Source organism: Lupinus angustifolius, chromosome LG02 (assembly GCF_001865875.1).
Source record: "Lupinus angustifolius cultivar Tanjil chromosome LG02, LupAngTanjil_v1.0, whole genome shotgun sequence".
NCBI classification, from domain to species: Eukaryota; Viridiplantae; Streptophyta; class Magnoliopsida; order Fabales; family Fabaceae; genus Lupinus; species Lupinus angustifolius.
The window spans coordinates 22,575,672-22,600,701 of record NC_032010.1 but is presented as its reverse complement, the minus strand read 5'-3'; the positions used below and the strand labels follow the sequence as shown (position 1 = coordinate 22,600,701).

At 33.3% G+C, this 25,030-nt stretch overlaps 3 protein-coding genes and 1 long non-coding RNA gene across 7 annotated transcripts in view; 2 read left to right on the top strand and 2 right to left on the bottom strand.

The window, feature by feature from the left end:
- Positions 1-4,628, bottom strand: part of LOC109340253 (auxin transporter-like protein 1) — a 28,162-nt gene extending 23,534 nt beyond the window's left edge. The window contains exon 1 of the mRNA XM_019577895.1: positions 4,618-4,628. The gene's annotated coding sequence lies outside the window, so the exon portion shown is untranslated. The remainder of the gene's footprint in view (positions 1-4,617) is intronic.
- The window catches only part of LOC109340275 (probable aquaporin PIP-type 7a), an 11,398-nt gene extending 4,678 nt beyond the window's left edge, over positions 1-6,720 (top strand). For 2 of the 4 annotated variants that reach the window (XM_019577934.1, XM_019577944.1), the window contains exons 2-5: positions 4,623-4,982; positions 5,434-5,732; positions 5,836-5,976; positions 6,466-6,720. In XM_019577934.1, coding sequence (XP_019433479.1) covers positions 4,646-4,982; positions 5,434-5,732; positions 5,836-5,976; positions 6,466-6,558 — 870 coding nt within the window. In that variant the 5' untranslated portion in view covers positions 4,623-4,645 and the 3' untranslated portion in view covers positions 6,559-6,720. Of the gene's footprint in view, positions 1-4,612; positions 4,983-5,433; positions 5,733-5,835; positions 5,977-6,465 lie in introns of those variants that run through there. The other 2 variants (XM_019577927.1, XM_019577941.1) reach the window with 2 other exon arrangements.
- LOC109340311 lies at positions 6,579-22,951 on the bottom strand. Its single transcript, XR_002106773.1, has 4 exons — positions 22,941-22,951; positions 22,720-22,725; positions 9,200-9,205; positions 6,579-6,864 (listed from the first exon to the last, which is right to left on the bottom strand). It is a non-coding gene; the product is annotated as an uncharacterized LOC109340311 (long non-coding RNA).
- On the top strand, positions 17,484-18,796 carry LOC109340297 (WUSCHEL-related homeobox 7-like). The gene is made up of 2 exons (XM_019577954.1): positions 17,484-17,907; positions 18,312-18,796. The coding sequence occupies exons 1-2, from the start codon at positions 17,577-17,579 to the stop codon at positions 18,512-18,514; spliced, it is 534 nt and encodes a 177-aa protein (XP_019433499.1). The 5' UTR covers positions 17,484-17,576; the 3' UTR covers positions 18,515-18,796.

The following is a 25,030-nucleotide window of genomic DNA, read 5'->3' as shown; positions in this document are numbered from 1 at the left end:
TATATATATATATATATATATATATATATATATATATATATATATATATATATATATATATATATATATATATATATATATATATATATACTAAGAGTTTTTATATTGTTATTGTATCATTTGATATTTGTTTTCAATTATTATTGAATCTTTAAAAAAAGTAATACAGATAAAATATGAATGGTATATTAACTGTCTGCAAATCTTTGGTATAGATGAGAGAAACAATCACCTACGTTGTAGTTTTATTCACACAACTCTAATCAAATCCATTTTGTGCACCAATGAGACATTAATTTAGTAGTGTAAAACCTACTAAATTTTCATTCATTGTATTAGGTCCAATATCAAATATTTAATTCCAAAAAAAATGATATTGTTAAGTGAAATATCCTTTGGATTAATGGTTGAATGATATAGTTGATTGGACAGAAGAATACATTTTGTGCTACATTAGTGGTCTAAGCCCTAAAAGAAAAGCTTATGTGAATATGGTAGACCTTAAAATAAACTTATCCCAAATTGATGTTATTTAGTTTGGTGGAGGGAGGAGGTGATAATAGGTCTCTAGGTTCAGTTAGATTAGAGTCTACTTTGATATGACTAGATTCACTTGAATCTAACATTTAGAAAAAGTTAGACAAGGAAGATAGATGATGCATCAGAGATATTTTTGCTGTGTGTGTAAACTTCCTCCTCCATTTATATTGGGTGAGACGAGTTTACCTTGTGCTGAAGAAATGTCCAATAATATTATGATTGAAGTATACCCTTTCATATCATTAAGTCAGTATTGGCAAACCTATGTATAAGAGGGTCTAGGGTACAATTCTTAGATATCCTTGAAAAGAGTTTCCTTGTAATCTACTCACAAACCCAAACTTAGACCTTACTAAGCATAGATAGATGGATATGGATCTTGGACCTATTTTAGGCATCATTAATTTTTTATCTCTATACAATTATACTGCACCACGCATGGCTGGTCCACTATGTGTGGACCAACCGATAGAATCACATGACATAGCTAAAATTTATTTTGAATAAAAGGTTGTAGCCATATCCAAGTTTTTAGCTTATATCTTTGCATTTTTTTCTTTTTCTTTTACATCCACATTAAATGTCTCAAAATTTGTATAAATAAAACCATAATTATTTTTAGGGGTCAGTGAAGTAGTCTGATAACAATCTGAGTGGAATTGAAGTCCCCTCCATCGAAGGGAAGCATCAAGTAATTTTTTATGACTAACTTGTAATTTGTAGTTGTTATTTGTTTTTTATAAAAAATTTAAGATGTACAATAATAAGATAAATAATAAAAATAAGTTGCTTTATTATAAGATAAAATTTAAAATGTTCGAATAATAATAGTAGTGTTGGAGAAAGGTTTCACGAGCTACCTATCTACTCTATCGGTGTTTCTTAATTTAAAGCTAGAAAACAAATATAGAATGAAGAATGAGGTCCATGCCACCCTGGAGTTATGCATCTCTAACCTGTGACATCTGCCAGAGTTGAATGACCAGAAAGATCGAAAAATATTCCAAAACTTATGATTCGCACAAAACAAAAAAAATCAAAATGATTAACAACCTATAGTTTTTATTAATGTTATCTAGACAAGTCATTGAGACGCATCAATGCATTAAACTAATGCATGTTAGGTAACACGATAAATATGATTAAGCTCCTTGAATATTCTATTTATTTCCGTTTATTTTTCTCTAATAACTTTTCTATCTCTACGTCTTCCCTGAGAAAGCTGCTATTATATATATATATATAGAGAGAGAGAAGGTTTAATTAGACTTAATCATTGTCTTATATATCCCGTATATAGAAAAATAATATATAAAAGGTTCATTATGCTTAGTTGAATAATAAGGAAGATACGTTATTCTAATTGATAATCAACATTAGTTAATTGCTGACAGCTATGTGTGGACCATGTTTTACATATGATTCCACAAAATGAAAGTAAACAAATGTTTGTAAATATAATAACGGGCATAATTAAGAACGTTATTAGGGATGTCAATGGGTATCCGGATGTCTGTGTACCCGCTAAAAATATCAGCAATTGGGTCCATGTTTTTGGACTCATGGGTAATGAAATCCGAGATTTTAAGACCCGTTATTGGATGTGTCTGGGTCCGGATAATGAGGTACTCAGACCTACGAGTACTCGGACCCACTATTTATATATATATATATATATATATATATATATATATATATATATATAAGAGGAGATCCACTTACTCAAAGAGTAAATTTAAACAACTTAATCCACATCTTAGCCATTAATTCTAGGGAATCCAATGGTTTGAATTAGTTAGTAGATCTATACAATCTGATTTCCCTAAAATTAATGGCTAATCCTAAGATGTGAAATATGTGGGTATATATATATTGGTAATTAATAATGTTATATTGTTAATTCGTAAATATAATTGATATGTTGTTAAACAGTATGTTACATTGTTAAGTACTGATGTTGTTAATTGATATGTGTAATATAATATTATATTGATTGAACAATTCTTATTAAATCAATTTTCCGTCATAATGTTGAAATAGTTAATTTAAAATGTGTTTAAAACTTTAAATTATTTTTTATATTTTTTCTCTTGTTGATTACCTGAATAAAATATAAGATTATAGTAGGCAAATACAAAATTACATAAGTTATTGGAAATTGTTTTTAATGTTTTATAATTTGTGGGTACTCGCAGATCCGATGGGTACCCAAGGAGCTGTGAGGAGCAAACCCAGTAGGTTTCAGCAGATATCTAGGATGGGTCTGGGTCCAAAAATGAAGCAACATGGTGGGTTCGACTAATACACTACCTAAACTCAACCAGCCCCTTGCAATCCATAAACGTTATTCATCTAATCGTTGATTTACACAGTTTAACTTTTAGCCAATAGACCATTTTTTGGGGTTAGCTAGTCTAAGGATATTTGCATACCATGAAAACCCTACCTTCATTTTAACGGTGCCAATTACAATACAATATCAAAAACTATTGAATTAAATATTCTTAACCCATCGATTGATTTGAAAATGGCAGTTCTTTTTTTGACGGAGTATTAGTAGAAACCATAACTACGGATACATGCAAATGTAATAGTCTTAACTAGTGATATATGTTCATGAAACTTAGGGGTCTTAGAGCAACCATAATGATTATTCTTAAGGTTGTTTTTAATAAAATACGAACATTGTTATTATGCTTTTTATTGTGTCACTCTTATTTAATGACTTTTGCTATTTATAGAACAATTCCGAGTTCATGTTGACAAGAGAAAGTGAGGAGAGATAGATGTTATGCGGAATATGTAGATATTGTGAGATCCAAATAATAATTTTGTCATTTTAGGAAAATATGTTAGTCTTATTTCATAAAGAATTGTAATAAATTATAAAATAATGTATGTGATTCAAAACCCTCTCATCATGAAAGCAATATATTTTAATATACTCATCATTAGCCAATAGTTTTTTAACATATTCAACATTAACTAATAGTTAATGGCCAAAACTAAGAGAATATAGTAAGAGTTGATTTTGTTACTTCACCTTTCACAATAACTCAATGTGTGATATTTTTTTATATTGGTACTCATATATATGTGTATTGTATAATTAGTTATATATAGTATATTTTAGTAAGTGTTTTTTAGAATATAGTGTATACTTCATTTTATGTATATTAGCTTGTTGATAAATACTTTGTGCATGATGACCTGCTTTTTTAATTTTTGGTATTATATACTTAATTTTTATACATATTCTCTAAGAAAATGAAAGATATAAAATATCATATTCACATCCAAAGTGTCCTGCTAAAAGGCATATATAAGTAACATATAAAACGGATATTTAATTAAAGATAATATTTTATATGAAAACTGCAATATTATCCTTTTATTTGTTTTCCTCCCGAAGTTACCTCCTCATAACTTCTGGAAAATGTCATCGTAGGTTAGAAACTATGATGACATCTTTTTAACAATTGTGAATAACAAGGACAAAGCATCTTTAGGTGGTTCTTATATTATGTTTTACCATTATAGATTGGTATAGATATATTTTACACAGCAAAATATATAACATTTTTTCATAAAATTTAAAAATTAAGAAAAAAAGTTTGTTCTGTATTCCAGAACTGTCCTCTTGTTATCGGTGAAACAATGCAAGGTTGGGCGTCCTCCATAATTTTATTGTTCCTATCAAGAAAAATAAAAAAATAAATTAAGTAGAGGAATTATCGAATTCCTATCTAATATTGGATTCTCTATTTAGAATATGAAAGGAGCAGTTTCTCAAAATTATTAATTTATAAAAAAAGTAAAAATATGAATTATCCGGTAATGAATGAAGAAGAATCACTAGAGACAAATACTTCAAAAAACAAAGGGAAATACAATTTCCAATGACATATTTATCCTTCCTTTTGATTATAATGAAATTACACTTTTTTCATAAAAAAATAAGTGCAAAAAACACATAGTAGGACCCAGCACCCCTCGTCCTTACTTCAATGAACTCAAACAGAATTCGATTATAAATCTCCAGCATAGCCTTTCACCCCACATCCACAACACTATCACAATAGAGAAGAAGAAGATTATACAATAGATGGAGGGAAAGGAACAAGATGTGTCCTTAGGAGCCAACAAGTTCCCTGAGAGGCAACCTCTAGGGATAGCGGCTCAGAGCCAAGACGAACCCAAAGACTACCAGGAACCACCACCTGCACCACTCTTTGAGCCATCTGAACTCACATCCTGGTCCTTTTATAGAGCTGGTATAGCTGAGTTCGTTGCCACTTTTCTCTTCCTCTACATCACCATCTTAACTGTCTTTGGCGTTCAAAGGTCCCCAACTAAGTGTCAATCTGTTGGTATTCAAGGAATTGCTTGGGCTTTTGGTGGCATGATCTTCGCCCTCGTTTACTGCACCGCTGGCATCTCAGGTATATACACCTCTTATTATTAAAAAGACTTACCTAACTCGGTACATGATAAGCCGAATTCGGTATAGACCTAAGATAAATGAGAAAATTATGTAACTATGTGTCCGTTAGCTAGGTTAACTGTAAGTTTGTAATTTTGTTTTTTATATTGTCAAGTGTACTATTTACTTTTATAGATAAAGAACTAATCATTTTAGATGCATGACTGTTCTTCTAACAAGTATAGTTGTTGTAATCGAATATTTGACATTTTAGTTATCGTGAGATATAAGACTTTACATCAGTCGACAACACGAGGTGAAAGGGGGAGAGTTAACAACACCTCACCTATTAGATCGAGTTGTCAACCATCATCACATTAGTTACTTTTATTCAAATTAGTAACTTTCAAGAATATGAACCATTAATTAGAATTAATCTAACAAGTTGGTATTATGCTTGGTGTATGCAGGGGGTCATATAAACCCGGCGGTGACGTTTGGATTGTTCTTGGCAAGAAAATTGTCCTTGACGAGAGCGGTGTTCTACATAGTGATGCAGGTGCTGGGTGCTATTGTTGGCGCTGGTGTGGTGAAGGGTTTCGAGGGAAAACATAGGTATACCCAATATAACGGTGGTGCTAACTTTGTTGCCCCTGGGTACACCAAAGGTGACGGACTTGGTGCTGAGATTGTTGGCACCTTTGTCCTTGTTTATACCGTTTTCTCAGCCACCGATGCCAAACGTAACGCCAGAGACTCTCACGTCCCTGTAAGTTTCTCACTATCTTCTTCTCAAGTTGTTATTTAAGGGTAAATTTTGGAGTAATTAAAATAAAGTTGATTGAACTAATTGTGGATTATTGCATGTGTAGATTTTGGCACCCTTGCCTATTGGGTTCGCTGTATTCTTGGTGCACTTGGCCACCATCCCCATCACTGGAACCGGTATCAACCCTGCTCGTAGTCTCGGTGCTGCTATCATCTTCAACAAAGACCTTGGCTGGGATGATCACGTAAGTTCGAGCAAAAAATAATTGCTTCTACTAAAACAACCACAAGGACTAAATTTTTATCTCTATCTCACAAGATGAAGTCCACGGCATAAATTGAATATTTCACTATCATAATTTTAATTTTTTTTTGGGTAATATGAAGAATATTTACTTACGTTTTTGGGTGTGTGATCCATCTTTGTTAGGTAGTCAGGATCCTCACCTTAAACTTTGTTTTAAAATGTTGGACTTTATTTATTAACGGTGTAAACGTTTGCACTAGTAACAAATCATCTACTATTCGTATGTTATTTAGTATGGACTGTCACATTAAAATAAATCAATAATAAATGATGTATTAATAGTGCAATTTTGTTTTTTTGTGCCAATGTATAGATTTTAAATTATAAAATGTTATGTTGTTAAATTTTAGAAATTATATGGAATCTAGAATGAACCACAACCTTGTGATAAATGTAATGCGAATTGATTGACCCAACTTTTTTACAGTGGATCTTCTGGGTAGGACCGTTTATTGGAGCAGCTCTTGCAGCTCTCTACCACCAAGTCGTGATCAGAGCCATTCCCTTCAAGTCCAAGTGATTGAATCAAACGATTCATCATCAATCCATGATTGGAAGAACATCAAAATCAAGGCCAGCATGTTTGTGGATTTCATTTCATCATTATCCTTTGTTTTCAAAGTCATGTGTATTATTATGTACTTAATGTAAAGTTTGGAATGCAATATGAATGAATATTAATTTAAATATTATCAGGCTTTGCATGTGTCACGTCATGGGCCAGTTTTCCTCAACATTTATGTTGGAAGAAGGATCTAGATCACGTGTGATGTATGGCTGTGATCGTGTAATTTGCCAAATCAAAAATAGGACTCGAGGCATATGACTATGAAAAAATGACACTTCATTAAAAAGAAAAATTCAAAAAATATAAAATACTATATTTGTATTACTTAGAGCAATTTTATTGGCTATAAATATAGGGACACACTCATTTTAGGACAAGTGATCCTATTCAACCACATGCATCTTTCATTTTCAGTTTATCCTCACCTGTAGCATATGCCAAAGTTGAGAAGTTGGTATCCAAATATAGTGACTTTCAAACTATAAGGACGAGGAACGGATTTTAGAAAATAAATTTTGAGTTGATGTGTTTTTTTTATATTTTAAAATAAGTATTGTGAAAAAATTCTCTTTTGGGACTTTATTATCATTTGTTTCAGAAATTCAGGGAGGTTGAGTGGGGTAATGATCATAGCTGCGGTTGAACATTTTGTTCTACATCAATAACGACAAACTTGATTAATTAGTCAAAGTGTGACGGATAAGAGTATAATTTACCTATATACTTTTGGTATAAAGATTTTTACATAATAAATATATTATTATTATTTATTTGTATTACTCTTTGAATACTCAATAATGATAAAATATAAATGCTAAATAATATATTAATAGCGTATAAAACTCATACATCATTTATACATATATTTTATCTCTATCTATAAAATGGCAATGCGGTATTGAAGCGAGTCTAATTGGGCCTTTGAATGGCTTGAATCAGATTGAGAATAGGCCTCGAAATGCCAATATTTCAAATTATTTTGTTATTATGTTATTGATAGATCCTCCATCAACATATCTTATTGTTGATATATTTTAAACCTGTGTCATATCTCAGCTTATTTCAATCGAACTTAGTTGCTTGTTTTCATTAACATTATTATTTATCTTTCCTTATTATAATCACCTCCGATTAATATTGTGACTAATTTAAAATAAATTTAACAATATTATGCTTTACAATTTACCCTGATTTTTCTAATATTCACTTAGTTATACTTAGATGTGACTATTACACATCTGAGTAGTTTAAAACTCTGAACAAATCAGAAAATTAGGCTTAGAATTGTTTATTTGAATAACTTGCCCTACTTTGATACTGATTGTTTTTTAAGAAGAGGATACAGACTTGATGAGAGAAAATGTAAACTACATTCATGCATAAATACACCCATGTCCAAATAATATTGAGTTTTGAATAATAAGATGGCCATTTCATGTTCTTAAAAAATGAAATCATAATCTATATGTTTAGTAATACTAAACATATTTCAAAATTGTAATTCTATGATATTTGTGATTTTTTAAGGTAAAGAATGCACCCATGAATTCTGATTAGGTGTAACAATATTTCAATCAAAAGAAGTACTACAATATGAAGAACAATATTTTTTCTGGGTAGGACCGTTTAATGATTTTGAAGTCTACAAGTTTTGTTTCTTAACCATGGTGCAAATGTCGAATTTAATGATTTGACATTGATTGTGTTAAATTCTGGTGAGACAGTTGAAACTGTGAAGGCACCTGTTGTTGACAAAATCCCCTCTGATTTAGAAGGAATGGAAGTATGAATGCAACATCTACTAGCCTTGATTGATGATATCTACAAATATATTGATGATGTAGTGGTATGCTGGCATTGCCTTTTCTAATCATTCTTGCCATGTTTACTTTCAGACTAACTTCATTATCACTACTATTATTACTATTATCATCATTGTTCATATCAGAAAGGGTATATTGATCCAGACAACAGAATAGGGAGATCTATATAAGATGCTGTAGGTTCCCTTTCAAAATTGCCACCATCAGCTTTTGATAAGCTTGTTAATGATGGGTGGACATCTTTTGAAAGGTACGATTCAATGTCTCACTATTCGTGATTAGTAAAAAAAATACTTAAATTGTTCAATTTTTAATTTAAATATATTTTTTCAATCAATAAAAACACTTACATACAGAGTGACACCTATATGAGACAATAGATGTGTATTCCCGTTAATAATAGCTTACAGTTGCAGGTAAGGAATCACATCTGCTATCCCACTTTTTGTACCACTCCATGTACCATTAACTTTTGTAAAATTGGAGCTGTAACAGGTCTACCATCAATTAGAACTCCTAGTGAGTTGTGTGATGATTGCCTTGCAAGCAAGCAGGCAAGTAACTCATTCTCTACCTATGTTCCAACAAAATCAGCAAGACCACTTGAGTTGGTATTCTCAGATGTGTGTGGACCCTTTGAGGAGAACTCAATAGGAGGCAGCAGGTACTTTGTGACTTTCATAGATGATCCCACAAGGAAGACTTGGGTGTACTTGATCACAAGGAAGACTTGGGTGTACTTGATCAAAAGGAAGAGTGATGTCTTTAACACCTTTCTTGGCTTCAAAGCTCAAGTTGAGAGACAGAGCAGTCTTAAAATGAAGGCTTTGAGAACTAATGGTGGAGGAGAATATATGTCAAGTGATTGGAAGGCATTCTGTGCTAAAGAAGGTTTGATTCATGAGGTGATTGCACCTTACACTCCACATCACAATGGCACTACAGAAAGGAAAAACAGATCCATCCTCAATATGGCCAGGAGCATGCTAAGAACCAAGAGAATGCCTAAGAAGTTTTGGGGAGAATCTGTTTCAACAGCAGTGTACATTTTGAATAGATGTCCTACAAGGAGACTTGGTGAAGTCACACCTGAGGAAGCTTGGTCAGGTCAAAAACCAAGTGTTGGTCACCTTAGAATTTTTGGTTCTGTTTGCTATAAACATTTACCTGAGATGCAGAGGAAGAAGCTAGATGATAGGGGTGAGAAGTTGATATTGCTTGGCTATCACTCTATTGGAGCCTATAGAATCTTCAATCCATTTACTCAGATGATCATGTTAAGCAGAGAAGTGAAGTTTGATGAGTCACAAGGCTGGAATTGGGACAACAACATTGACAACTCAGAAAAAATACATCTAATCCACCTTGATGAAGCAGTAGTAGAAGAATCATCGGTGATTGTTGAGCAACCATCTGCAATTATGGATCAGAATCAGAGAAGACCTCATAGGAATAGACAAGCGCCACCAAGGTTGAGTGATTATGAGATCTTTCCAGATTCAGAAATCACTACAGATGGGGAGCTAGTTCACATGGCATTATTGGCAGAAATGGAACTTGTGAGTTTTAATGATGCAATAAAACACAACCATTAGTTGGAGGCAATAAAGGAAGAACTCAAGTCCATTGAGAAGAATCATACTTGGGAACTCACTCAATTACCAAGTGACAAGAAAGCTATTACAGTAAGATGGGTTTACAAGGCAAAAGTAAATCCAAAAGGAGAAGTAACAAAGTTTAAAGCTAGGCTTGTTGCAAAATGATTCTTACAAAAACAAGGCTTAGACTATGATGAAGTCTTTGCACCTGTTGCAAGAATGAAAACTATAAGATTGGTAGTGGCTTTGGCAAGTTATCATGGTTGGACAATCCAACAGATGGATGTCAAGTCAACTTTTCTTAATGGACCTTTAGAAGAAGAAGTGTTTGTCTCTCAGCCACCAGATTTTGAAGTTGCATGCAAGGAAAACTATGTGTATAGGTTGCATAAGGCACTCTATAGGCTCAAGCAAGCTCCAAGAGCTTGGAATAAAAGAATAGATGGATACCTATTGCATCTTGGGTTTGTAAAGTGCGCAACTGAGTATGGAGTGTACACAAAAGGGTTAAGCTTGAATGGTTTGCTCATAGTCTGCTTGTATGTTGATGATTTGTTGGTGACAGGAAGCAAGATATATGAAATTGAGGCATTTAAAGAGAGCATGAAGGCAGAATTTGAGATGAGTGACCTAAGGAACCTTGCCTACTTCCTAGGAATTGAGTTCATAAGAACTAAGGATGAGATCTTCATGCACCAGAAAGAGTACTCCACTGATATACTAGAGAGGTTTCATATGCAAATTTGCAACTCTGCTTCAACTCTTATTGAATCAGGGAACATATCACAAACTCTTGAAGAAGAGAATCAACTTGCAGATAAAACTCTCTATAGACAAATAATTGGATGCTTGAGATATGTCTGCAATACAATACCAGACATGGCATATGGTGTAGGAGTGGTCAGTAGGCATATGGAAACACCTAAGAAGACTCATCTACTAGCAGCAAAGAGGTTGCTTAGGTATCTAAAGGGAACAGTTGAGCTTGGTTTACTACTTCCCTGCAAAACCAGCAATCTCAATCACGAAATGTTTGGATTTAGTGATGCTGACTGGTGTGGAGATAAAGCTGACAGGAAGAGCACAACATGGTATTTGTTTTTGCTTGGAAATGCTCCAATCTCTTGGTGCTCAAAGAAGCAAGATGTGGTTGCCTTATCTTCTTGTGAAGCAGAATACATTGCTGCTTGTATGGCTGCTTGTCAGGTGTTATGGCTTGAAACTCTACTTGAAGAACTGAAGATAAGAAATGAAAAGAGTATGGTGTTGTTTGTGGATAACAAATCAACAATAAACCTTGCTAAAAATCCAGTTTCACATGGCAGGAGTAAACACATTGAGACTAGATTTCATTTCTTAAGAAGTCAAGTAAGCAAATGGAGATTGAAGCTTGATTTCTACAAAAGTGAAGTGTAGCTAGCTGACATCCTAACTAAACCTTTGAAGAATGAAAGGTTTGAGATGTTGAGAATCAAAATAGGAGTAGTGGCAGCAAAGGGAAACTGAATTAAGGAGGGATGTTAATTCATAATTCAGTTTTTGTGATAGTTAATTTGTTTTCCAAATATAGTAATGCAGTTAGTTGTAAGCAACTATATATAATAAGTGTAGTTTATAATCTAACTAATTGATTGTTCCTTGCCTTTGCTGAAATACAATTCTTCTTCTTCTTCTTTCTTCTGTTCTTCGATTCACACAATATCAAACACCCCCAAGACCTAACCAATATGCTTAAAGAATAAGAATTTATTTTATTTTTACAGGATAAAAAGTATATACTCCCTTCGTTGTAATCTTCGCAAACAAATATAACAACACTCATACTAAAAAATAATCAAACACTTCATAAAAAACGAAAATAGCATAAATAATGATAATACTAAGGAAAATAAAACATTTCCTTTGTTGCTCCTTACAATATTTTAAATTGTAGAAATTTAACTGTTTTCTTTATGTTAACAAAGTAGGAACTATTTAAATGGAGAAAATAATTGTAACTAGTAGTCTCTTTTCTCAAATAGTGATTTTGAATCAATGTTGAGCAATGATCGTTGTTCGTATCTTTTGAACTTAGAAGAGTGCATAATCCAAAGAAAAAAATAATCCAAGAATTCATTCTTATACTGTAACAAAATTATTTTTATACACTTCTCTAATGATAAAAACAATCACATCATAGTAGTGGTAAGTGCAATTTCTCCCACTAACTAACTCTACATAAGGAATGTTTGTTATTGCTGATAATGCTATCTGCATATGTAAACCTATGTGTCACTATCACTCTCTCTTTATTGTCAAGTCAAAACGCACACCCACAATCTAAGGTTTGTATCTAACACAAAACAAAAACTACACCAATTATTATGCTTTAATTTAAGAAGGAATGGTGACACAATTCGATCTTTTTGAATATGGTTCCGTATAGTAGGTAGTTGTTCTTAGAAAAGCACCGACAAAAGTGGCAGAGACAATAAAGTAAAAAGACACGGAGGAGGTGGTGGTGTCCTAGATATTATGCCTGCCCTCATTCTATTTCTAGCCTAAGACCTCCAGTTCCCACTCTAACTATAATCAACTTTTTTTCCCTTCTTTGTAAAACAACTTTTCACCACATTTTGTATTTGGGTTGATTATGAGTAACCAAGATGACAAATAATATCTTCATTCTTGTTTGAGTCTCATTTATTATTTTATAATTTATTACAACTTTTCATGAAATAAGAACAACATCTATTCTTTTTCACAATGATCAACATTATTTTTAATTGAGTCTCATAACATCTATTTTTTCCCACAATATCTATCTCTCTTCACTTATTGTTAGTTAAAAACAACCAAGAATTTTTCTTATTTAATAACGAAAGTCAAAAAATAAGAATAGCACACTGAAGAACAGAGTAAGAATATTCCATTAAGAACAATCATTATAGTTACTCTTAATACTCTCTTCTTATATACCTTCACTTGTAAAAAAATATATATGTTTTGATTATTTTAACTTTGATCTTACCATGGTGAGTTGCTTGGTGTTCAAACCAAATTCACCAAAAATTTCACTTTGGAGATGTGTGATTTGGTTGATTGATTGGTATCAGACTTCCAAAAAGGAGTGGTTATAACTAGGCGTGAGAAGGATATGTTCTAGTTGCTCATCTAGTTTCGTCTCATCAAAATCGAGTCTGAATATGGTCAGATTTTATTGGGTTTAGGCCAGGATTGAATATAAAATTTAGTGTTGGTCAATATTTAAGGTCAGTTAAGAGGAAAAAATGACTTTGTCATGTTTATATATGAATATTCAACTATGTATAGAGTAATGATATCTCTTTGGTCCAAAATTTCATTTATTTCTAATTTTGTCATCACATATACATATATGTAAATAATTAAAAATATCTATATATATATCATTTCATATATAAAAGTACATATATATATATATATGATAATAAATAATATTGATAATATTTTATTTAATATGTGTATGCATTATACTAAATCGAGTCTAGATAGGATCAATGTTGGGTTCAAAGTCGGCTCGATCGATATTTGGGATCAGAATAACCTTCGAATCTAGTGTCGAGTTCAGACTCAAAAAAATAACCTGACCCACATTTAGGGTTAGGTAAGAGACAAGTCTCACGCAACCCGACCAATGCTCACCACCTTAGAACAAAGGCAAAACATATATGAAAGTTGCTTTAATCTCAGCTTTTTTGCTAGATTTGTTTGATAGTCGGTGATGCAGTCAGAAGCACGAATGATTGGCAAGCGCCAAACTATAATGAAAACACAAGTTTGCAAGTGATAAACCTGATAGATAGAACTCTAGAATCCAAGAGAAAGAGAAACTCTCGAATTTTATTATGAAGACAAGATAAAAAGTCACAACCACAATGCCAAAAGTGTTTAAATACATAATGGAAAACCTAATGCAAAATTATCCACACAAAAAAGAAATAAAACTGAAATTGCTAAAATTATTAAAATGTCCTTTTCGGGCTTGAAATAGGCTCGGATGGCCTGAAAAGCCTACACCTCACGGTAAATCCATAATTTGTGTATGTTGGCCCGATTCCCTACCCGGAAAGGTTTAATAATCACTACGTCAGAGTTGTCATTCAACATCGCTTATTTTAGATGTATAACAATACTTTTATGCGCTTTCTGTTTGACCGTAGTAGTATATGGTCATCATTAACAGTGCTTCATAAACGTTGTTCTATTGATTATACACCACAACACAACACATAAAAAGCATTGTCATATAGTGCAACCATACAACAGCTCCTCATCTACAAAGGTTGTCATATAGTGGATCAATACAATAACGCATTGTCCACAAAGCGCTATCATATAGTCTTAAATAAACAACGCATCTTATAGGTCTTATTAACAGCGCTTGTTGTTGCGCTATTGAAGTTCCTATATTTAACAGTGCAATAACAGAAAAGCATTGTTGTATTATTCATAAATTTTCTCAAACAACACCTTAATACAACAGTACATCACATGCATAGCACTGTTGTATTAATAATGTACTACAACGCTTTCTATAAAAAGTGTTGTTGTATTTATCCTTTAACTACAGCGCATGTGAGGGTGTCCCCTACAATTCGTTGTTGATTTATATAAATTAATACATGCATATACATTTATTAGCAGAACTGACATTCTCAACAGCACAAATATTTATACATTCTGAACAACACAAACACATTAATACAGACCAGAAGTTTGTTTTATTAAACATCAATACAATACAAAATACAAACAATGTATATCATGTCAATTATGTTTTGACAGAATACCTAATTACAAAAAAAAATTACACAAATTACAAAGAAACAATATTATACAAATTACAAATAATCAAAATTATACAAAGACTACTTGCATCTATTTTTCCTTTTCTTTGATTGTTTTTTGTCTTTTAGGGTCATCCTTGTCTAGAGGAGCATATTGATTTACCCAAAGTCATTCATCGTGATCATCTCTTGTATATAAGTCATCATTCGTAATTGGTCCGCTCTCACGCGACTGATATGTCCAAAGAAAAGGATCATCTTCATCAATATCTTCATATTCTTGGTCATCAATATTATTGACGATTATTTTGTTAGTTAATACTTGTTGAGCTTGTGATGCTAAAATAAATAGTTCATCTTTATATACTGACATATTAAGATCCACTTGCATGAACCCTAACTCATCAACTTGGAAGTCATTGTTGTTATCAACCCACATAAGATAAAAAACCGGCATCTTAACATCAGACGTAGTGAATGACCGTTGTTGAATGACCGACATACAATAAATTGCATTGTTGAATGATCGCTGTTTGTTACGATATCTAGCGTAATGAATGATCATTCTAACATCGGACGCTAAACTTGCACAAATCCTACCAATCTTTTCCCACAAGCAACTTTGTTTTCGATAGGTGCAGCCAGTCTTCCTTCATCAGTTGGTAGTGCCATGGTTCTAAAAAAGGACTGAGAAAGTAGGGGACTTAACTTTATAAAACGTGAGGGATTGTTTGAAATGGCATAAACACAATTTTTAAATTCTTATGGTATCACGTTTGTAATTGAAAATTATCAACTTTTTACCTCCTCGACAAGTGGTAAATGCTTGTAGCTTTTGATACATTTTAATGCAAATTTAATGGCTATTCTTTAAAAAATATTGATGCAGCTCAGTAGCATGGAAGGTGCATTGAAGATGGCACCACTAAACCCCTAGTGTCAAGTTTCAAAGAGACAAAATGACACTCGTGAATTGTAGAACATCCTTGGGAATTGTGGGAAGTGCACAGAAGAATGTGGTCTATGTCCTTTGTTGACTACAAAACTCTCTTATTACAGTATTTGTAATTCTAGATAACTCACATATGTGTTTTAAATCTAGGGATTTACAGGTTATAAGTAATCCTACTAGATTAATACTGAAATTTATATATGAGATGTTACTTGCACATATAAAGTAGTCTTTTCTAATGTGGTATTGCCATTAGTAAGAAGATGTTCACATAGTTTGACATTGTTGGACAATGCGAGTTTATAGCTTTTCAGGTATGTTGTAGTTTTTTGATCTAGACTCTAAGTTATTAGAGTCATTCAATGAACAAAAAATTATTTGTAGGTTATCCTTAAAAAAAATCAGGAGATTCATATGAACTTTCAACATCCAATTAAAGGGCAGTTACCAATGACATTGAAACTGACTTAACATATGGGAAGCCAAGTTTGTCCCTCCAAATATCTCTATTTAGTAGCTTAAGGTTTTGTTGCCTCTTAGTTTATTGTCCCACGCCTTAAAATGAAGAAATCATGATTATCTGTCCCCAAAATTTCCACTCTTATATCCCAAACTAATCATATTGCATTAAATAATATAAAAATGTTAGTTTATGTTTTTTTTTAAATAAGTGACAACAATAAGATATAAAAAGTGGAATAGTTGATCCTTGATATATATGTCAACCCTAGTCAACCTAACTCAATGCCTTTGTCATTTTTTGTTGCAACCACAACCATCCAATAAGATCGAACAATGTGTAATTTTGACTTTCACTACCCTATACTAGAATATATAAAACCTTGGAACCATTCTTTATGAACTTTAGCAGACAACAACTTCTTTTAAAAACAAAATTTGGCTTAACTTATATGTCTTTATAGAGTTGGATCAATCTGATAAGCATGCTGTCAAAGCATTAAGCAGAAGAGATTTAGGACATCAAAAATTACACAAACATACATAAAATAGTTATTAATTAATATGCATCGGTATAAAACTTAGGAGTAAGTGCAAACTTTACTGAAAAACACATTGTGTTGTGCCTAAGAAGATGAACTCGAGGAAATTAAAAATTGTAAATACGGATTGATCATTTTTATAAGATATTGCTTAACTTCAAGTGGTGAAACATATATGCTCTTTGCTCCAGGACCGAAACGTTGAACAATGGATGCTTTTGGGCATGTCTTTACCTTTCTCATTCTTTAATAACATAAAAAACACACCAACCTTAAACTAAACCATTCAAATCCAATATAGTTCAACCTAACATCCCCTAAATTCAAAGCAGACCGAAGATAAATAACATAGGGGCACGTAGGGCTGAACTGTACTCCCCACTAAAGCAATAAAAAGTTTATAGAATACTTCAATACCCTTTTGTCTAGTAACTTTTTCTTAGGTGAAGTTTGTCTCTTGACCTTTTTTTGATGATTTTGGCCTTAAACCTTTTTGGTTTGGAATATAATTACAAAATGAGTAATACTTACTGTAAATTAAAATTTTGAGGACATAAATCGTCCTAAAAAAGTTGGGGATTAACAATTCACATAAATAAAATATGAGGGATCAATAATAAAATGCATATAAGAAAGAAAAGAATGACTTTTTTAGCATTAGACTATTCAGTTATTGTATTATATATGCACACGGATTGGGATCTTTATAGTTCAATCAGATAAACTCAGAGCTAAAGTTTTCTTCAGTTCAGAGATAGAAAATATTGAGAGGCATCTATAAGTGAAATATGGAAGAGGGCATGTCAGGCTTTTCTAATAAAAGTGGAAGTTTCTTTGGCAAAATTGGCAGTACTGGCACCAAGTGTGGGCGTTGGAATCCAACCACTGAACAGTTAAAACTTCTGACTGAACTCTTCAGGTCAGGGCTCCGAACCCCAAGCACTGATCAGATTCAAAAGATCTCTGACCAACTCAGTTTTTATGGTAAGATAGAGAGCAAGAATGTTTTCTATTGGTTTCAGAACCATAAAGCTAGGGAAAGACAGAAACGTCATAAAGTCTCCTTTGATGATAAGTATGATAATAGTAAAGAAAACACCATAGATGATTCTACACAAAGTAAGTACTATATTTGATTTATCTTACTTTTTTTGTTCAACTACTTGATTTATCATACATAATAGTTATTCATGCCCCTTCATCTAATATCTTAGACTCTTAAATTAGTTAGTTATATAATTACATGATATCATAACTATGCCTTTATTCTTCTGATATAATACTAACAATTTGGTAAACTAATTTGTAGTATGTACTCTCACTTATAACACCTTAAGCTATCGGTGTTGTTAGCTTTTGACATGATTTATGAATTATGAGGAATGCTGCTACTACCGAAAATTTATAGTTTCTTCCTTTGCATGTTTACCAAGCACTAAATGGAACATTTTTAATCACTTAATTAGCTTTTGAATTTTGATGATGTTTGAGTCTTTCTTACCATTTTCCATCAATTTGTGCAGGCTTGACTGGGATGTATAAAGTTCCAGAGGTTGATAGGGTAACTGAGACTCTTCAACTCTTCCCTTTGAACTCCTTTGATGAATCAGAATCAGAGAAGTTTAGAGTCCATTCAAATGAGTGCAGGGATAATATGATGTTTTCATACACAATGGGAGGACAAGTGGAGCATCCACCATTAGACCTGCGCTTAAGCTTTCTATGAAGGAGTTCTGAATCTTTTTCCACGGTGGTGCAAAAAGATGTTAACAAGGGTGGTCTAGTGTACCAAGCAAGATGGGGTTAAGTGGTGCAAAAAAAATGTTACTTTAGTGAACTTAGGTTTCGCTTAAGAAAACACTTAGTGTTGTAGAATCTGGAATGTTAAGAATATCAAAAATTATGTAGCTTCAAATTAATGTTAGTAAATTAACATAGTAATTTGTTTTAGCTTCATCTCTGCATGTTCGTTCAACATTGTTTTGTCTCTCTGAGCACCATGTTAGGTTATATATATATATGGATAGTACAATACTATGATGGCTTCTGATTCTATACCATTCCTCTCTTCATATGTCTCACCTCGGAATGCATAAAGGACATCATAAACACCGAAATACTAGAAAATCTAAGTTGTGGACTTGTGGGGCGATACATATAAAAATTTAACAATTTTTTATCGTTATATTAATTATTTATGTGAGTTAAAGTACTCTTCAAATGATTTAGTTTTTTACATTTAAAACCTTTTATGAGTAATTTATTTATATAAATAAGGAAAAGATTATTAGATATGTATGATATAAATGTATATGGAAACTTTGTGGGCACATATCCCACCTGCTAGCTAATGCACTCAGCATAAGTATACTTTAGCAATGGTCTACCATTGCAAAATGAACCCCACCTTGGGTCTGCTTCTATATCATTGTATATCATGAGCCTTTTAGACACGCAAAACAAAATTTACACTTCAAAAATGGGGTGAGGTATATCTAATCAAGTTGGGAATGTCATTCATCGCTCCTCTCAAATTTATGCGGACACTTTTAGACCAAGAAGTTACCCAAACTGTCAGACTTAGTAATTATCTAATATTATTGGTTAACGTTAAGATATATGTGCCTCTAATATACTACTTGGAGAATAAGTTAGTAAAGTTTGGCCTCCAAGATATTCAAGCTTGGCATCCAAGTTTCCAATTTCTTTTTCTACTATAAAAGGCAAGAGTTGTAGCATAATTCATTACAAAATTTTCATAGTAATAACATGTTGGGAAATTCATAATCAATTTCCCTCCTCCATGTGATGCAAAATGGGCACTTGCGAAAGTGGCAAGTGGATAAAGAAAATAGAGAAAAGTAGATCAATAACACCAAGAATTTTAACGTGGAAAAACCTCTTGAATGTGAGAAGGAAACAATCACGGGACTAGTCCAGAAAATATCTTCACTATAGAAAGTAGGATAAAATATTTGACTCTCTCTTACAAAGAGGATAACACTCAATCTCACCCAATTATCATCTGTATGGATTTTCTCTAGCTGCAACTCACCATCCTCCAAAACATTCCGTATCCAATGATAACGATAATCAATGTGCTTTGTCCGAGAATGAAACGTAGGATTCTTAGCTAGGTGAATTGCACTTTAGTTATCATAGTGCAAAACATATCTATCTTGAACATGACCCAACTCGTGCAAGATATTTTTCATATATTTTATCTCCTTGTCATCTTCAAATGCTGCAATATATTCTGCTTCAGTTGTTGATAATGCAACACATCTTTGTAACTTGGATTGCTAAGATACAGCTCCCCCTGCAAAAGTATTAGATAAGTTGATGTGGATTTTCTGGAATCTACATCTCCAGCCATGTCAGCACATGTGTATCCAACTAACATAGGATCTTCATTACCAAAGAATAAACATCTTTTGGTAGTTCCCGTCAGATATCTCAATATCCACTTTACTACATTTCAATGCTCTTTGTCGGGATTGGACAAGAACCGACTCACAACTCCAACTGCATGAGCAATATCGGGTCTTGTACAAATCATAGCATACATTAGGCTTCCTACCATAGAGGAATAAAACATTCTTCTCATTTCTTTCCTTTCTTCATCACTAGTTGGACATTGTATTGTTTTTAACTTAAAATGTCGAGCAAGTGGAACACTAACAGGCTTTGCCTTATCCATGTTGAATATCTTGATAACTTTCTCAATATATTTCTCCTGTGATAGCCATAACAACTTCTTGGAACGATCTCTGATTATCCTTATTCCAATGATCTGCTTTGCAGGACCCAAGTCTTTCATAACAAAAGACTTGCTTAAAGCATTCTTCAAACCAACAATCTTAGTCTTGTCACACCCAATGATTAACATATCATCAACATATAAGAGGAGGATAATAAAGTTTCCATCTTCATACATTTTAATGAATACATAATGATAACCAGATGTCTTCTTGAAACTGTATTTGGTCATGAAAGATTCAAACTTCTTGTACCACTGTCTCGGGGCTTGTTTCAGACCATATAAACTCTTATTCCGATGACACACTAAGTGTTCCTTGCCTAGTTCTTCATAACCTTCTGGTTGCTACATATAGATTTCTTCATTGATGTCTCCATGTAAGAAAGATGTTTTGACATCAAGTTATTCAAGTACTAAGTCTAGGCTAGCTACTAGACCCAATGCTACTCTTATGGAGGAATACTTCACCATTGGTGAGAATATCTCATCAAAATCAACTTATTTCTTCTAATTGCATCCTTTCACTACAATCCGAGCTTTGTACCTCGGTTTTGAGCTTCATTCTTCAACTTTAAGCCTATAAACTCATTTGTTTTTCAAGGTTTTTCTTCCTTTAGGCAACTCCACCAGATCATAAGTGTGATTCTCATGTAAAGAGTTCATCTCATCTTCCATGGCTTTAATCCACTCTTCTTTATCGGATGTCTGCATAGCTTCTGAGAAGTCTCCAGGTTCACCATTATCTGTCAATGTGATATAATCTTCTTTAGGATACTTTGAAGAATGTATTATGCCTCTACCGTAGCGCCTCAGTTCAACTTGCATCTGATGCTCTACTAGCTCGGGTTCTTGATGCATTTGTGTGTCTACCACTACTTCATCATGATCTGACTCTTCATTAATCTGGTCAAGTTCCGTGTGAGCAGGATCTGCCTATTGGTCTATCTATTCTAGAAGGTGGTCTTTGGCGAGAATCTGATATGCCTTCTCACTCATGTGTCCCAATCGCTTATGTCAAAGATCTTTGGAGTCGATAACAACATTTGCTTCTCCATAACAAATTCCTCATTGCATAATTTACAAAGATCCTTCCTTTGAGCCTCTAGCAATAACGAGGTTGCCTTTTGCTAGTTTCCACTTTCCAGCACCAAATTGGCTTACAAAACCAACATCATCCAACTTATCCGTTGACATAAGGTTGAGACGCATATTTGGGACATGTCTCACCTCCTTCAGTATAAGTTTTCCTCCTGTGTCTATTAGCAGCACAATATCACCAATTCTCGCAATTTTCGTAGTAACATGGTTTCCCATTTTCACAGTACCATAATCACCTTTCTTGTAGTTTGAGAAGAAACCTTAATATGGACTTACATAGAAAGAAGCACTGGAGTCAACGATCCAAGCACAATCACCATATGCAACATTTAGGTAATTGTCTTCTCCAATGAGGAGGACATCATCATCTGCGGTGACGGTTGTGGTAGACTTATGACCATTTTTCCTTGGATCAACTAAATCTTCATGGACATTTCCAGCTTTCTGGTGTCTCTTTAAGAACCTGCATTCAGATCTTTCATGTCATTCTTTACTACAATAATAGCATGTTATTGACCTCAAGCAAGATTGAGGGTGACCTCTGAATTTGCTTTTGTTTTTTCCACGAGATTCATTCCTCCTATGAGTTTCACTTCTTCCACGTCTCTCTACAATATTTGCTTCAGAGTGGAAGAATGTACTCCGTTCTTTCCTTCTGGATTCTTCATTCAATAGACTATCTGAAACAGTATCCATTGAGACTTTCCCATCAAGGACTGAGTTGCTGAGCGTGACCACCAATGTATCCCAGCTTTCAGGTAACGAACTCAGTAGCTGAAGTGCTTGCAACTCATCATCTATCTTCATATCTATCTTTGTCAATTGATTGACAAGACCTTTGAATGAATTCAAGTGCTCTATCATGCTCTGACCATCTTTGTAGTCGAGTTTCACCAGCCTTCTGGCAATAGATGCTTTATTTCTAGGAGTTTTCTTTTGAATCATAGATTCAAGTTTCAACCACAACTCATAAGTATTTGTATATGTGAATACATGCTCAAATAAACTTCTATCAATATACTTCTAAATCATTGCAACAACTTTTTGATTCGAAACCTCTCAATCTCTATCACCCTTATCTTCTGGCTTGTCTTTGCAAGAAATAGGCTCATGCATATCCATGTAGATAAATGATCATCCATCATGGGCTTCCAATAGGAATAGTTGTCAGCTGTCAACTTGAACATATCTCCATCAAATGAGATATTAACGGCTCCTTCCATCTTAGACTATACAGGCTAAGCTCCCCGAATGAACTTGAGAGCTCTAATACCACTGTTGGGAAATTCATAACCAATTTCTCTCCTCTGTGTGATGCAAAGTGGGCACTTGTGGAAGCGGCAAGTGGATAAAGAATATAGAGAAGAGTAGAATAATAATACCAAGAATTTTAACGTGGAAAAACATTCTCAATGTGAAAAGGAAACAACCATGGTACCTATTCCAGAAAATATCTCCACTATAGAAAGTATGTGATGTAAACTCTCCTATCTTTGATTCCAAGGGCAAGAGAAGTTATGATGGTCCTACAACTAGGGCCAAAGCCAAGGCAGGGATCCTTAAAGTCTCAAAGGACACAATTGACCAAGGAGAGGGTATGTGAGGATTACATTTATGTCCTTAGGTCACTTTCTACTTAGGTTTATTTTATTTTCATTGATTCAAATAAATGAGATTGCATTCTCATATAGTCTTAGGTTTATTTTCATTCAAGTATTTTTAGTATTTAATTCATGTAATATGGGTTGGGAATTATTTGTAACATTGGTCCATATTCATGACCAATTAGTTTACTTAAGTTCAAGGGTAAGCCTTTCATGTGGCTAGGGCAAATGGAAGTCAAGGCATGATCATTTCAAGGAAGGAGGCACGTAAGGAACTCTATCTATAAGGACAAACAAGGAGATAAGGCAATTCAACTAACACTTTATCTCTAAGACAAACATGGAGATAAAGCATAGAGGGAAAACGAATTTAAAAGAAGATAGGTGAATTTGAATTTGAATTTGAAAGAAGATAGATTATTTATGGCCTTAAGGATGACATATCTATAATCAAGGAAATTAGATTGTAAAGTTGTTATTCAACTTGCTTGAAGATAAATTCGGTTGCTTGAAGATAGATATAATTTGGCAAATGACTTGGTTCACTATCTTATCTTCTCCAAATTGTGGGGATTTTGAAATCAAAAGAGACATGCGAATCTTCAAATAGATCAAGACTTGGTCAAGGCATCAACAATAATCATCTCATCTCAATCTTCCTCCAAACCGTGAAGACTATTCAACCCAAATCACATTATTTAAAGATCTTATCTACTTGATTTAATTAGGAATTACATTATGATTTCAATCATTCAAGTTAATTAGGATTTAGTCTATTTTCTATTCAGCCAAGGCAACTTTGCCTATTTATATTTTGATCAAATCATTAATAAAAGTTAAGTTGAATTTTGAGTTAAACCTTTGTGTTTTTGTTTAGTTGAGAGCATTTCTCCTAAACCTAGGTTGGCCGTGACCACCATTATTGTTCTCATCAAGCATCCTTGCTTGTGGCGAACTTCATAGCTTATCAAGCAACCTTGCTTGTGGCGCTTCTTCCCTTCCATTCTTTTCCAACTTCAACATTAACCTACAACTCATACAACCTGCCTCACGCACAAAACAAACCATAATTTCACAAAACCGAATTTGGACTCCAAAAGTCCTAAACTATCAAGCTAAATGATCCTTAAAACAAAGGCATCCCCTAGAGGTTGTCATCGGTATGATTACAATATTTGACTCTCTCTTACAAATAGGATAAACTCAATCTCACCCAAAAAGGATGGAAATACAAACTCTCTAGTATCTCACTAGGAATATAAATCTCACACTGTGTGGATATAAACTCTCACTTTCTCTCTATGTTGTTTTTCTCACTTGCTTGTTGTGTCTCTTCCTCACAAGTCCCCTATATATAGTGAAGGGGAGGAAGGCTCCATCATAAAGACACAGTAGAGGATTAATTGATGTCATACTTTTCAAGACACTTTGAAAAGTGCTACTCCAACTTTCTAAGTTAGACTTCATAATCTCAAGACTCAAGGAGTAATTACAAGACCTTAGAATAGTCATCATTGAATTATTCAATGGTTCATCTACCAAGATTCATTGGTCTTGCTTCCACATCAATTAGGAAGGATTCCCAAAATACGAGGAAAACACAAGAGTCTTGAGTGTATTTTGGTGAGAATTTTTGTTCCATTTGAGAAAATATTTGTGACAGAAAATAATATTCTTTGTCTTCATCATTATAAGATGATTTGTTGTACTCTCCTTTTTTCATATTGAAACATTGTTAGTGGTCGCCCGTAATTTTTTACCTCTCACGCTGAATGGTTTT

Bases quoted from the DNA above. Each gene is read 5' to 3' on its own strand.
- LOC109340297 (XM_019577954.1), top strand. From the start codon at position 17,577: ATGGAAGAGGGCATGTCAGGCTTTTCTAATAAAAGTGGAAGTTTCTTT. The intron at 17,908-18,311 runs GTAAGTACTATA...CAATTTGTGCAG, and splicing joins CATAGATGATTCTACACAAA to GCTTGACTGGGATGTATAAA.